The sequence below is a fragment of the Ptychodera flava genome, chromosome 8 (genome assembly GCF_041260155.1).
Source record: "Ptychodera flava strain L36383 chromosome 8, AS_Pfla_20210202, whole genome shotgun sequence".
NCBI lineage: Eukaryota > Metazoa > Hemichordata > Enteropneusta > Ptychoderidae > Ptychodera > Ptychodera flava.
Window position 1 is genome coordinate 21794639 of NC_091935.1, and position 17152 is coordinate 21811790.

The 17152-nt window shown below is 36.5% G+C and overlaps 1 protein-coding gene across 1 annotated transcript in view; it reads right to left on the reverse strand.

Moving 5' to 3' along the window:
- LOC139138783 (atrial natriuretic peptide receptor 2-like) overlaps positions 1–17152 on the reverse strand; it is an 83858-nt gene that overhangs the window by 38115 nt on the left and 28591 nt on the right. Inside the window, exon 5 of the mRNA XM_070707309.1 lies at positions 13277–13487. Within this exon, the coding sequence (XP_070563410.1) occupies positions 13277–13487 (211 nt within the window). The remainder of the gene's footprint in view (positions 1–13276; positions 13488–17152) is intronic.

The following is a 17152-nucleotide window of genomic DNA, read 5'->3' on the forward strand; positions in this document are numbered from 1 at the left end:
TATGGCTTGTTGTTCAACATGTGTATAATCACTTCTTCAGATGGGAAAAGTTAGTAATAAGGGATTTACTCTCACATCCTACTGACAAAATAGACATTCAAAGAGAGCAGGTGAGTAACTTGGGAAATCAAAATCAATATTCCGTGAAATGGGGTTCAAAGGGTGACAAAATCTGTGCAAAGTCGGTTTTGAAGAAAAAGAAGAAGAGAACAAGTTGGCAGAAACCAGAGATGATCGTGACACACCCTGACATTGTAGCAACTTTTCCTGAAAAAGCAGTGACATTACGCTTCATTCTTTTTTCTGTCAAGAACAAAGATTAATGAATGCCCAGTCAAGAGATATCACTCTCTGAAAACTGGAATTACAGCATCTATCACAAAGGTTTCCAATAATCTGTTGGTAATTGCACCGAATGCAGAGCTAGACTATCCTAGAATTCATCCCTGACTGATGACACCTTGCAAATTATATGGTTTCCAGGTGTTCTAATGAGTTACTGAGAGATGTGTGATTTACAAGCTGTGATCTTTGCCATCCTTGACAAGTACTATGTGTATCTACCACTGACAGCACTATAATGGCTGTTCTGCAAAAAAAGATACTTTACAAAACAGCCCATGTTCTATCAGAAAATACATGTTTTACTTGAAAATAACTATATTTGAGACTTAGTATAGATACATCTCCAGCAGACTAGCTCCTAAAGCTAAATGCACACTTTTATTATTTGTTGGTAAACAGCCTTGACCATGACAAACTGACATTAAGCCAGCCAAGTTCACAAGTGTCACGTACTTCACACACACAAATCTGCTCCAATACAGCCTGTACTCCGATGTCATTGTTCTTGGACTTCTTCAGTCCTATTGTTCTTTGAAGTCAAAACTTCCTACCTGCACCAGACGCACTGTGAAAAGCATATTACAGGACCAGACATACTCAGTAATGGAAATCAACTCAGTTAAACTTACACCACCATAAAACTAGTCAACACACATTGTTATTGATTATGGTAGACCTGTTTCAGGCAATTCAGGGAGGGAGTAATTAACGATAACTACCTGATTTTTTGTTCTTGTAACAGAAACACATTCTTTCTAGAACTACAGAATTGCAACTTTTGTTATTTCCTTGCCCAATACATTTTATCCTTTCCTTTTTACTGTAGACTATAACCTGGGGCAAGGTCTTGTGCACTGAACACATACCTACAAGTCAAGTCATGTTGAAAACAAATCGACTTCAACACATGATGGTGAGTGGTATGAAGGTCGTATTGCCCCATAAGATTGGCAATTTGACGGGATTACTCCGGGTCTATTGTACTTATATGGTTTTATCACCTATTGGGGAGTGTAAGGTGCATCCATAACGCTCACAATCAACTATAACTTTTCACACAATAGCCTAAAATGTATGTAGCAGCCATTATTTGAATGTGAGCTAGCCGAACGTACATGTAATTTACCAAAAAATTCAAGCGTACATATATGAGTGGTGACTTAATTACCATGCTGTAGAGTTGTTTTCAATTGACAGTGAATATTGAAAAAAGTCAACTTTAGTATGTCCTCTTACGAGTAAGTCCTTTGACATTTTCTGTGTGATGACTCTCAAACTTTTACAATTCTTTTCTGATGTACTACATGTACTTGTGGGGGGCTCATTTTTAAGTCCCTGGTGTAAGAAAATTTTTTCACCATCTCAGTTTTTCGAAAATCAAAAATTTCATTTTTCTCCATAGAGTTAACACAGGGATGGCAGCCATTTTGAATTTCAAATATCGGTAAATCTTGGGTAATTTGTTTCTCTAGTACCAAAGTTTGCATGGTGACCCCCAATTATTATTCTTGATTCTGAAAGAGAATGCTTAAAAGATTCCTTGCGGAAATTTTGAGCAAAAGTTTATTCTTTCATTTTCATGGCACATACTACCTTTCGTGAAGTCATGGCTTTGCATTCACCGAAGTTAGAACTTACATTCTCTTAAGGCTTATAAATCTCAATTCATATTGTATACATGAGAAATTTGAAGTGAGACTATCCTGATAACTGAAACCTCAATTTTTATTTTAATTGCACAAACAAAACGGGCTTGCAAACTGTACTCAAAAATATTTCATTGAATCTCAAAGTGACATTTTAGTTTTCAATGATGACCAAGCATGGCAAACGAAATAAATATCAGCATTGTGCAGAAGTCACAAGTAACTCCACTCTGACGGCAAGAATACTTGGTGTTTGGATAATACTGAATCACTTATTTCTCACAGCATGTCACAGCTACTTGTTCTAAGCAATCTTGCCTTTGTGATATTGGAAGTATCGGCAATGTGGAGTAGACCCTCGGAAACCAACATCTGTCATGTGACCTGATATATTAAGTAGACCCTCAGATACCTGGTAATATAACCTCACAGAACCTGATGTGAAGTAGACCCTCAAAAACCAATACCATTCACAAAGTAGACCCTCAAAGACCAATATCCCTCACAGTATTACCATATATATAATACTCTTGGATACCAATAACCCTCAGGTGACTTGATTAAAGTAGGCCCTCTGAAACCAATATCCCTCACAGGACCTGATGTGAATTCAGAAACCAATTAAATATCTCTCATGTGACATGATGTAGAGAAGACCCTCAGAACCAAATGCCCCTTCACATGACTAGAATTAAGCCTGTAAAAAACTAATGCGTTAATTTTTCAAGAAAACATTTATATTATCAAAATTATAAGTAACATGGGCATTGGAATTCTGGCCTTACTAAGTAAATTAGCCGTATAACCAACTTATTTACTTTAAGATCCTTTATACCTTTATATACAAACAAATTTTGCAAAGCTCTGCAGAAATTTTAGTAAGAAAAGATCTGGACATGACGGATATACTAGCCTTTGCCCAAACTGGACACAAAATGTGTTTCTAGTATCAGCACAACATACTTTTCTGAATACCTGTCTACATGTAAGAATTCACCAGAGTAAAATCATCTGCTAAGCATGGACAAACTCAACACGACTAAATTTCTTTTTTAATTAAATCACTTGAACTCTATAAAATCAGCACGATATAGTGAATGATGAACTAAACTGTGACAATGTACTCTTCAAAACCAACTAAATTTACTGTTTAAGTCTTTTTTTCAACCAGGGTGACCAATGCTTCCATATTTAAGAGTAAAACCTTTACAAAACGGTATGTGTTTTTTTTTATGGCAATGGCAGCAATAAACAAAGGTTCTATCTGTAGACTCTTTGGAATTCCATCAGTGCAAAGAAGCAGGAGACAATCTTTGTGTTTCACCACTTTTATATAGGCAAGCAGTCTGCACTTTCAACAAACACGATATCCACACAATGCACACGATGGGTATACAAGGATGGGATATTTTGCTTTGGAAGCGCTGTTGTTTGGACAACACATTCTAGACAACAAATAAGGGATTACCCATGGCCTGACAAGCTTATTGAATTTTATCTCCAAGAGATGTCCTCAGCAGTCTTGATTTCTTGATGCAAGTGTTTGGAGCCCTCTTTTATGATATAAGCATATTAAGCTATTGCAAGCAAATGTTTATTTACAAAAAAATTATTAAAAGCGACTGATATTTCTTGTAAAATGTATTGAGAGAATTACACAAAATGGAATGCATCCACAGGAGTACTAAAAATGCAATATTCTTTCAGTGTTACACACATCCAGATGAATATATGGGTACGAATTTCAAAATTTCAAGAACGTTACTGAAACTATAAAACAGTGCATACGCAAATTATTTATATACACATAATGTAGGAAATCAAATGACAAAATGACATAAATCATGTTAATACCATTGCTTGCTATTGATCTGATTTTAATGCCATGGGTTTTTTCCAGTTAGCTCACACAGTAAATACCAATGAATAAATCTCTATTTTGTCTGAAACACATGCAGACAGGCTTTGTTGTTTATATTTTAATTATTCCTAGCTTATTATTACACACACGTACAGAGCAAACGGAAAAACCAGACTTTCCCGGCATTTGCAAATAGAAACGGACAGCTTGAATCAACACGGCATACAGAAATGAGAAATTCAATATCCTTACAAATAGAATAAAATGACGGCTACTATCACAATACAGCACACTCATCGATAACACAATTAAAACAGTCTTGTATTATCGAGGTGTATGACAGCTCGGATAATTCAATTGTTGCACTCTCATTGATACAACTGTTTATTTAAAAAGTGCTGTAATTAAAGAACCCTTTCAGGGTAAAAATCGATCAAAAAATGTAAAAGAAAATGAGAAAAACGTGGAGATGTTTCGAGTAGGCATACACAGTGAAAAAAAAATTTTTTCCACTGTTGAGTATTCATCTACCAAGCTCTGTACACACTCATTAAACACATGACGAAATATTGTATAATGGCTATGTACCATCAAAAATAAAAGCAGAAAAAATAAAGATTGCATTAATTCAAACAAAATAACAATTAAAATACCAAATGAAATGTGCTGACTCAACTGTGTACGTTATTTAATTTCCTAGAAAATCATTTTTGTTTCCACCGAAAAAGTAATTAGAAACCTATGTCAACGAACAGCTATATTTGCTTAGAGACAGCAAGTCTTATCAATAAACAAATACATCATCAATAGGAAGGCTCTTCATTAAATGAAGGATTTCAAAGTATTTTGTACTTTGTCAGGCTGACGAGTGGAAAAGGAATACACTGTTTTAATTCTATAAAATACTAGATAGGAAATCAATGTATGTTGGATTATAGTCAGAAAGAGTCAACAACCATTCAACACTATGCACAGCCAAACGGCATTGCATAAGCTAACAGCGATACAAACTTATTTGGTGACCAGCACCACACAACACCAAATATCAAAATTTATACCGACAAGGGTGCATTCATCAATATCTGTGTCAAAATCTAAGAATGTAAAACAATAATAAATTGGCTTGTTACGTTCATATGGGTTGACAATTTAAAATAAGATCTTTTCTGATTAAATTCACTTATTTTTCCCGTTAAATATTAATTGTGCAAAACAAAACTGACACAGTAATAAGGTTTAAAGTACATTGGATGACATTTTAATTTGAATTGCAACACTGCAGTACATGCATCCTACAGAATCAGTGTGGAACAGATGATATGTGCATGAATTGGGCACAGTTCAACACATTTCATTTCTTTTTATAGTGAAACCATAACTCATGATCTTGGCAGTTCCACCAGCTGCTTGTACAGATTACAGTGATTGTTCACATTTTTCTCATGGGATCAAATTTCAACAATACACTGAAGAAAATTGGCGTCAATGCGCCCTTCTCAACTTTACAGTTCCTGTACAGATTCATCTTTGAATTATACGCAAGGATTTCCACTCAAATTTGATTCACAAATTCCAAGTCAAGATGGTTTGTCAAGAGAGTGGAATAGACAAACTTTTACAAAGTTACTTCCAAAGGAGCCAAATTTAATATCAACCGTTTTTCAAACATTATTTCATGTCCTTTAAAAAAACTTTAATAAAATAATGAAAGGATATAGTTCCGGGCTTTTTTCAATATAAGAAGACACAACGGAGCGACAAAAAGCAAAATATCATGAAGAGCCTAAACGCAATTATGGAAAATTTGCATTGTAAAACAACCTATCCACTGTTGATTGTTAGCCCCATCTCAAGTCTCCCACACCATATTTTCTTTTAGATGTAATAAGGTATTTGACCCTACTACCCCTAATTTTCCATTGTGCAGGTCCAGTTACACAATAGGGGACAATAGGGGTCAAACCAACCACCAAGGCTGTACAAGGGCCAACAATATCATCTGGCACACATCGTTCAACTAAATTAGGATAAATTGCGATATGGGATGGGCATACCTCTGAATCAATTTTAGTCATATGCAGCGGAAAACATGGGTGGGAACTGTCTAAAGTGGTTTACTGTGGCAAATTAATCTATTTCCTAAGAACCTTTACTGAGTGACTTCTTCCTTCGACATATTTTTGAATCACTTTTACTTGATTTATGAATCAAGACAATACAGTACATCCAATACCGACGATCACTGACTAGTTTTTCCGACTGTCACGGTAAACTCAGGAATACACTTGAAAAATGCTGGACAAAAACAATCAACTTTCCTAGGGAGCCCTTCGCTTCACGACCCAATTTGACCCTCTAGGATCACAGTGATTATACACAATTTTAAGTGTGGGCCTATTGTCCTCCAGTCTCGGATCCTAGGTGATGCTTGATGGCATTTGGCCAATTCTTTATACACCGTAACCTGAGAGCTGTTGTCACTAAGTCAGAACAGGATAGCCTAGTACATGATGTATTGGAGTTAGATGGATGCCATACATATGGTTCATTGGACAGCTACTATCATCTGGAAACGTTATCATCTTACAAATCTGAGTCATCCATTCTTAATAATTGTTTTATCAATAACGTTCCCACAGGGAGTATTTTTAAAGGATCTTACGCAAACGAAAGCTGACATAATTACAATTCAAGTTTTTTATTAGTATGATCTACAGCAAAACGACATATCCCACACTATGATTTGAACAACATCCAGGACAAATGACAATAAATTTTCCTTCATCATATATGTGGACTGCTATAATACATGCAGTTACCTCCCAGTCATGGAAAAGTCTGAACTCAAATCATAGTTTCATGCTGAAAGGATCAAAAAGAAGGTTTTAGACAATTTGGATTTTTGCAATGCGTGCACTCAATATCTATTGTATACTCAAACACTGGTCTCAAACAGCTGTTACAGGACTCCTAAGTGCATGTGAACTTTAATAGACAGGCATATAGTTGAAAGACTTATCAGTGTCATCACATGAAGCCCTTAAAATTGGCAGCTGTTGAATGTGACCATCAATTTGCCTTTTTATCGTTCACTGAAGTTTAACAGAGAGACATACTATGTCACAATATATGTCATCATCTTGGGAACTGGCGACCTTGACTAAAGCAATCATATGACTTTGTTATCTTTCAGTCAAGTTTTCAATTTCAAACATGAAATGGGCTATTAGCTGGCTAATTAGTACCTGGGGAATTTGCCCCAGGCTGCATGATAAACATCTATCTCATCCATCTCATCTCAGGTCCATCGTTTGTGGGAAGTGCCGACATGCCCTTTTCCATATATTGTAACACTTTCTTTACCACAATGAAAAAGGACTAAGGTCTCACAAATTGATTCCATCGTAAAAATTTAGCATGCTTATAAAAGTTGGATTTATTAAAGGAAGTTTTGTAGTTAGTATTTACCTTCACATATGGTACGCCTACTTCTGAAAGTTTTATGTTGGGACGTTGTGTCTACTATAACCTTAAGGTAATATGCGCTTCGAATGTGAAAGTCTTAAACTTTTGCTGAAACTTTCTTTAAAGAATCTTTCAACCATTCTCTTTCAAAATCAAGAATAAAAATTGGGGTTAACCATGGAAATTTTGGTACAAGAGAGAAACAAATAACCCAAGATTAACCGATATTTGAAATTCAAATGGCTGCCATTCCTGTGTTAACTCGATGGAGCAAAATAAATTTTCAATTTTCCAACACACTAAGCCGTTTAAAAGTTTTCTTACACTAAGAGCTTGAAAATTGAACCCCCACAAGCGATAGATCAGAAAAGAATCGTAACAGTTTGAGAGTCCGAATATCTGTTCCCTAGTCATGTTATACCTTAAACTGGGGACAGGGAAATTTTGGCTCTAGACATAATTGATTACAATGCCAATTGTCTCTTTCAATGGTCTGTTTCTTGAGCAAACTGTGGGTAAATTGCTATGTACAATTCCACTTTGATCGGAGTTAGCAGAGTGAGGTATTTCTGACCAACGTAATTGCTAAACACGCATGTAACACCCACTTGGGATGTACACCAAACATTGCTTTAAATAAATATGGCTGATTGCTGAGACAATTTGCATCTTATCAGTTAGTGATGAGATACCATTGCATTCTGCATCATAAATGTACTTCAAGAGCCATTCTTTGAACCATGGATGGTAGAAGCAAGACTGCCTACGCTTCAACATATAATTTTTGAAAGTATGACTAACAGATAAGCTATACCAGAAAGACCCTTCCTTCAATAAAAAGTGTAAAAACAGGTTTAAATCTCATCCCCTGCTGAAATCTATAACTTTGAAACTCATGCAGCACATTTTAGTTTCTACCAATAAACACACTTTCATCAAGACCTCGATGGGGCAAATAATTAATCCTCAAAGTGTGCAGCGCACAAAAGCAAAACTGTCGATTCACTTAAAAACGGGTCACAATTCTCTTCTGTCAAAATCTATGTCATAGAAAATACTCAATTGAAGGCTTTTGTAACCAGTTTGTGGGATGCATCTCAGTACCTTAAGGACACCGCACTGGGGGGAAAAAATTCTCTGTCCTTTGAGGGAATACAGAGTGAGAGACAGACAATACTGTTTGATTCCGTTTTTGTTAGGAAATATTCAGTTATTTCATTTGAAATCCTGCAACCAGGGAGTGCCTTTGATCTCTACAATAAAGGCACAGAGAGTGTCTTTTGTTTGTAAATTGTGCTCCGAGACTATGGGTTGAAGAAAAACACAATTCGTGCCCGGCAATAGAGGTACGTTTGAAGGAAAAGCAGCGAATGGGTACTGAGAATAAGAATAGTGATCACACACAGCATAGAAGGCTATAATGCGTCGGCAATTTATGTCAAAACATATAACTGTCTGGTAATTATTTGTTCCATGATATACATCCGAACTCCGCACCAGTTTCTTTACCTTCCTTCGACACAAGTGGTCGTCAGTGGTGCTGTACGACAAAAAGGGCAAAATTGGCTCATTTATTTATTGGAAAGTGTCTCTTTCTGACTGGTTGAAACTTTCAAATTAAATTCCTTGTGTGCGAGTGCAGTTTCAAGTGTAAGATGCTTATACAGATCGTCATCATCTGAAGCCCAAGGCTAATGTTTCTTTAATACATCGTGAACTATGTATTCACATTTGCCGACCTGTTGCAAATATATATCACGGCAAGTACATGTACGTGAGTGGATTAAGATTAAATCAAAAGACGAAATGACATTTCTGTGTTTGATAATTTTCACATTTTGATGGCGTATGAGTTCCATATATGCCATTACTAGCATGATAGGACACCCATATTGTCAGTCAATAACGGCAAAACTATATCGAGACTTTTACACAATTAAAAAATTTGCATTATATTTTGGACCATTGACATAGAATTGTTTATTGATGTAACGGTCTGAGCAGGTTACTTTCTTATGTTTTGACGCCAGACTCGTCCAGCCTATGTGTGCTTGCCAATGTCAAAGGTCACCATTGTTGCCATGGGCAACAGCAGCTATCATCTAAACAGACCATGACCAACAACGTTTTCACCTGGTAGGGCCATCTCTTCAAAACAAGCAGGTCTATACGTCTAATGTGGAAAAGTCAGAGAAATACAAGCCTGAGGCTGAAAAATGGTCTTCAGTTGGTAATTGGTCAAGTGGATAAGTACATGACACCAAGTGTCATGATTTTTTTCACTTGCTTTTGACATCCCAATAATTTGCAACTTCTTTGGCGCTTAATTTGAAATGTTGTCACATTCTGGCTAAGTTTCCAATAGAGATATTCAGAAAGACTCATTAAAAAGTCATTTTTTGACAAGTTTCTGTCATTTTACATCGACAGCAGAACTTGTAACCACAAACTAAAGCTTGCTATAACTTCTAAGAGAGGTATTGTTCTACAGTGTCATTCCTAGAGTCTGAGAATCTACAGCCCTCAATTTTCAACCGTCTTTCACCCACCATGGTGACATACTTTATCGGTGAAAATATGCCTAGGTCTTTTCTTCGGTGGCTTAACAAACTCCCGTCTGTTCATTTTGTGATTTTTAAAGGCCTATTTTGCATTTTACAGGGCAAACCTTAGTGTGAAGAATATTACCCATGGTAAATGGGGTCAGTTATTGTGAAAACAAAATACAAATATGAGAGACAAGAGCCTTGACATGTTTTTTAAATCTTCTCTGCCCTCCATGTGAATGGGAAGCCCCATTTTACCTGCGGCTATCAAGGTATCCCACTATCTTCAAACAAACTGAAAGGGTGGTTTTTTTCCTTCTTTTTTGAAAAGACATGTTCAACTGAAAACAAAATCGTCAGATCATCCCCACTTTCGGCGTTCAAGTCTGACCACGCAATCCGATTCCCGTAATTAAAATTGTACGGTAGGGTGAATATACTGGTCAGTACACCTTTACTGCCGAAGTTTGGTATAAGCCAGGTGGTATCTCCTATGACAGAGTCTGAGAGATGGACTTCAGTACAGAGAAACAGGAGGGGGCAGGGTATAAAGAGAGAGGATACTCATTGCAACCTCCTCAGACTCTTCCCGTCACCATGGCCAGCATAAAACAAATTAACTGCTTATAGTAAAGTAATCAAGACAATTAAACCACTGTGCCAACACAATAAAATAAGCATTACCTAAATGTCATCACGATTAACGTCACAATTAGCTAATTAGCTGACAGATAATATGGAAGGTGAAAAACAAACAACCAAAATAAACCACGGCCATTTATTATTCAAATCTAGAATTTGTGTGGTATTATTATCCTAATATACTCTTGCAGCTGACTGGACTTTAATTTTATCATAATAGTGTGTACCGACAATTTAATCACCGTGTTACTTATATTGCATTTGTAATTAAAAGTTCTTGGAGATGTCTGGGAATATATGATCACATTGTAATTGAAGAACCAACGACATGGTTCCTCCCCTAATGGCTAATGGTTGCTCACGAATTATTGTCATATTTGAATTTTTTTACTAATAATCAACAATGTTGTTTTAGTTCAATCACTGATCTGCGATATAATACAGGTCTCACACCAGTTTAAATATTTTATTTGTCTCCTGCCTGTTTCTCAATCCTTTCTGTTTTTCTGTCTTTTTCTTTGGTTTGTGACTGTACAATTTTGATATTTATAGACCATAAAAAGACCATACACCCAAGGCAAACTTGTGACATTCAAATTTCATGAAAAACAGAACACTCTACAAGAGAAATGCTGAAGTATTGGGACTAGTCCCCAATGAAGACAATACATTGAAAATTCCACGTCGCACACACAGAATAGGTAGTACTGTGATTCAGTATGCTTTCACAGCTTGTTCTGCTTTTCAGATGAGCACTTTATCCAACAATTGTGTGTACACAACCAGGATATGCAAGTCAAGTCGTACCTGGACTGAGTGCGCATCCTATTGGATACAAAACACCTCGAGGGGAAGACGTTCCGTGAGAGTTAACATGCACAATGACAAGGGACATCAAACAGCATATCGTGCACTGCATGGAACACACTTGTTGACGACCCGTCCTTACCAACACCGGCCCGAGGCTATACAATCAAACGCGCATTTCTCCTGAATACTAACAACACTGCAAAAGTTCAACTTCAAGTTCACTTGGCAAAATACATGTTCTATACAGACTCTTCATAGAGGACCCTTGATTTTTTCATTTCACCCTACAATCAGTGTCATGATCTGACATGAATACAGTTTGGCAGACAATAAAAAGTGCATACAGGATAATCTATAATTAATGAACAACATGGTGATGCCTGTAAGCCATAGTAATTTCTCTGAGACTAACACAGTTTGGCAGACAATAACAAAGTACATGGACAGCACATCTATAATTAACACACAGTGTATCAATGCCTGCAAGCCATTGTAATTTCTCTGAGGCTTTCAGATCAGTCTTCTCAGTTTTTATTTACTGATTTTATTTTTAATTTTTCTTCTAGAGTATCCAAAAGAAGGAATTAATCATTGAACTAAAGCTGAAATCTAAATAAAAATGATATATCTAAATAAAGAATGTAACAGATCTTAGGGTGACTGTCACATGTCATGCTGTATCTCACCCTAACAATTGATTAAAATGTATCGCTCTTGATTGCAATATATATTACCACTGTTTTACAGCATACTTTTTTATCTTTCTTATTTACTTTCGTAATTGGTTTTTAGTTAAAACTGACAAAAACCTAAAGCTTTGACTCATAAAAATGTTGCATGCATTGCAATAAAACTGTCTTGTGTCTGAATTGCTATAGTGACATCAACGAACTCCTTCCGACAAATTTCATTAGACAATTAGAATCATCTGTAAATGAGACACGTAGACATCAACACAAAGGGAACCTGGACAACTGCAATATGCAGAGATTAAAGGTATACTGCCTGTCACCTGTTCCAATTTTGCCAGTTACCATGGAAAGAGAAAATATAACCAATCACAGATTTCAAGCGGGTGGCCGCTTTTTAAGAACAGCGCCCTAACATGGGCATTTTGAATACCAAGGAACACCCCTTTGACCATATATGGGCATATATAGATTACAGGTGACTGTATATCTTTAAGAGCAACTAAATATTCATTTTTTAAGGACATGAACTTGGAGTTGGGGGTGTACTCTCAACCAAATTTATCAAGGGAAAAAACACGTCAATTTTACTTATTGATTGGTGGTTTCTGAACAAATGTCTTCAAACTTCAAGTCCATCTTCTGATATGAACATCTGGTAACATTTGCGATGAACAAAGGTCAAGTATATGTTTCACTATACATATCCCTCGGTAGTGTCTTGACTTCTGCATATAAACACTTTCTTTGGTTTGGCTATATGGGGTTTGGATTTCCCCGATTTTCACCAATTAATCAGTTTTTCAAGTGCATGTGGAATTTTGGACAAAACTTTTATGCAGTATGTATCTCTTTTTTGTGTAACTTGAACTACAAATTTTGGACATTACTACTCAAATCATAATTTCACTCTTTGCGGATAACAGCTTCATACGTACACCATGGCAATGAGGAGATGGCAATTACTTGTACCAGGCTTGGTCATTTAAGAATAGACCTATCAATGCCCCAAATAGACAGCTTGTTGATAGTTGGTGGTGCTGATGCTGGTGGTTGGGATGGGATGGGATAGGCCCAGATGTTCAATGATTTGAAATGTGTATGCTATCTAGGCTGTGTAAAAGTGTTGTCTGGTTGCTATGCAACTACTCCAAACCCAACTCCAGATATGTAGGTATTGACTATATCCCTGGGCACAATTTCACATCTCATATTGCATACTTTGTTTGCACATTTTTTTTGGAAAAAATTGTAGCAAATCCCAAATCTTACCTGTTTTGGGCAGAACTTGCACCACATGGTGTAAGGCTGCTTGTAGGTTACCGATCCGGATGTGGGCGATGATTGACGTGGTGCCGGCAGGGATGAGGCGCACCTCCGTAACCCAATCCAGCTTATCATCCAAGGGACTCACAAGACTGGCTGTGTGGGTGAATATATCACCGTCAGGAGGAACCCATGGACCACAGATACTGCCACCAAGCTGTAAACAAATTAAGAAAGTAAAATATAGTTCTCTTACGATGAAAAATAATTGCTTCTAAATTTTTGATAAAAGGAATTCAGAGTTTCTCCCCTATTTCACAATACATAAGTCAAACTACACCTTTGCAGACAACAGGTTGGTACCAATATATTGATGGAAGGAGGGAGGGGGAAATGTTTTCCCTTGAAGAATTATATGTGACATAAGAGCTTGACTTGTGAAAGGCCCAGTAATTGTATATGACAATTTTTTTCACATTTTGTGGCATGTCAGCTATAGTTTCCAGGTCTACTTTCCTCAGCATGTTGAAATACCCAGTACTCAGCTTGTCAACACTGACTGTATATGGGTGTCCTGCAGTGGTAGTGTTAATAGTCAAACTCAGATCCAAAGTTGAATTCGCTTGTCACAAATAACTAATGCATGTCTCGATCACACTGACACACAGCAAAGACAAACCATATACTGGGTATTTCAAAATGCTGTACATAGGAAGTAGACTAACTTTAAGAACTGTAGTTGATCAGACACACCACGGTCCCTCTGTGATAGAAGGACCGTGCCATGGATAGAACAAAATTACTGAAAAAAAATCAAAAGTTATGCAACTTTCAGTACTAGATGAAGCAAAATGATACATCATCCTGGGTGACTTGACCAACATTGTGACGACAGAAGTTACATACAAAGGGTCTTTGAAATATTATTCCAGTGTCTGATGAAGTAAAGTGACTCTAATCCGGAGGCGGTCAAAGAAAAATCTGATTTATGTTGAACTCTATAAAAATTACAGTGTTTGCAGCTCTGCCATACATGCTGCCTGCTGTGCTGTGCTGGGTAATATTATACATATTGCAATGCATGTTTATTGAAAGTATATTTTTTATCACCTAAACTAATCAATCAGACATACTGTCATGTTAGTGGACGGTAATTCACACTGGCTTTGCACATCATTTCCATACACACTCACATCCATTGCGGCATTGCATCCATTAAGACTTGGCAGAGGGTGAAATCCATCAAATTCGTTGCCATACGTCCGCGGCACATACACCACAAAGGCAAAGTCAGAGAGAGCGAGAGATTTGCCATCAACCCATGAAATTTCTCTCAAAGGGTAACACCAACACCATATTTTGATTAGCCCACACTTGTTGAGCACCGATTCTACATCGTAGTGAGAGACATACGTGATTGTACTCTCACTATTGTGCCCGAGGCAGGTACTTTCTCTATGCTACTGACTTACTCAAATATGAAACCAAAATCAGGAAAAAATCACGTTTGTCAACTAGAATTGGAAAAAATGACATCAATATGTAAAATCAGGAACAATTCAATGACATTCGCTCTTTTTCTGCCGTACATCTACTGGCAACTTGTTCTGTTCACAATGTGGAGTCGTTTTGTGCATCAGTGCAAGAATCTCTAGTTTACACATATTATAGGAAACAAGCATACAGTTTTTAATAAGCAGAAGAAACATGGATTATTTACCAGTATGTAAATGTCTTATTAAAAACAAAATACATTTGCAAAACATAGATGAATGTTGCTGCCTAGGCAATGCTTAATAATTTACACAAAAACTTTCCTGTGAATTGAGTGCCTGAACAAACGTTGATGAGTGAATTCTATTATGGAGAAACTTGATCAGCAAGATATATCTATTGAAAGGGACCACTTTAATCAACACTGGGAAAGCTAATATGTCACAATGCTGATTCATTATCAACATGTCTGTCTCCATCTTTGAGGATCTTTTGGTTGTCATAGTTACAGTGTTGCCATGGTTACAAGTTTTGCTGCCAGTAAGGTATTATGGCATTGACAGAGGTATGCAAGTTTTTGAGTCAGCAATTGCTAGCTGTTTTAATCTTTAACTTTGTGATTTTTAAAGCTTTCAAAACATTCACCCTGACTGTTACAATTGTCCCAGACTTGTGAACATACATCTGTGGACCTGCTAACATGTAATCTGCATTGAATAGGTTGAAGTTGCCTTATACCTATACATGTCTGTGGATCTAAACCTGGTGTTGACTTTAAAAATTGAAACACTCTGAATTTTCCCAAAAAAGTATCAGAGGGGCATATTCTTGATTGTTGTTTAAACAATTGTTTTGTAAGTTATTTTACAACACTGAATACCTAATTATGGCTTCCAGTCTCTGGAAGAGTACATTATACACATATGTTAATGTACAGGTGATATTTTCAACAACTGTATTAATTTTGTCATTTTTATCAATATGCAAAAGTAATCTCAAAGATTGAGTCTGTATGAAAAGCTGCAATGTGAAAGCATTTGAAGTTGAATATGCAGCATTTTTCAAAACAGGATAATGATTGATGTAGAAATAGTCATTCCAACAAACAAATCTTAAATTCTGCCCTGGCCTTATGGTCACTATAGACAATAAGTGATCAGTCTGAAGGGTAACTTTCAATGGTTTGATTGAAATAATACCTATCAACTAACCTGTCTGACTGTCATCTAATAAACTCCCTGTCACATAGATGTACTGCCTCATTCTTAATTACTTTCTAACAAAATATATACTCTTGTCATTTCCTACCCCCTGCCCCCCTACAATGTCCATTTCAAGACAATGCAGCGATGACAGCAATCAGGGTCTTCAATTTCCTTTTATCAGACAATTATTGTTGCTCACACAAAATCACAAAGGACAACTGTCAGTGACTTTTACGTAAAATAAATAATCTTTTGTCTTTTTCCAAAGTGCTCATTACATTTTTGCTTTCTTTAGATATATGTTGTTATTTCTGTGCCCTTTGAAAGCTTAACAAAATCAACAACTTCAAAACTGGGCAATATTAGTTGCTTCAGGCAAAGTTACTTTACTTTGTACTCTGTTGACTGTTAATATTACAGTGACATCCATCAAAATCACAAAGTTCAAGTCCGATGACAAACAGACAGCCTTAAACCGGGCACTTTGATTAAATATGATTCACACGTTATCAAATGAAACTGAAGATCCACTCCGTTCTGTTTCCCACAACCTGTTAAAATCAGACTGGTGGCCAATTTACATAACAATGCACAATTTGCATACTTTATATCATGCAAATAAATCCTTTTGACGTGTATAATAGCTAGCACTGGGCAAAATGCTTGATATACAACAATATACACACATGTGCTGACTCAGTACATTTGTCAAATACGTATACTTATAAAATGAACAATACAGTGTATACTTGGTGTGCAAAGATCTGCATTACCTGTACTCTTGTTCAGCATAAATATATGCTACGTATGTCAACGTATTGTTATGTTCCATACAAAGATATACGTTACGTATACCACTAATTTTGTGTTCCATACACATCAATATGAATAAATATACTGAAAGTATATCAAGCATTTTGTTGTTGATGTAAGGATAGATTTGAAGCAGAGAGGTGGATCATCCCTCAAAAACCCCTCATGGACGACTTTGAAAAGGCAAACGAAACATAAATGACAAGTGAACTACCAATGAACAAATTTCCATGAAATGAAGTATTGATTCAATGATAGACTTGTATACCGGAACCATGGACTGGAAATTGAGGCTTAAAGAGGAGGAAGTGGGCTGCAAAATCACTTGTGGACTTTTCAGAGACACTTGATATAGCTCATTACTCACAAC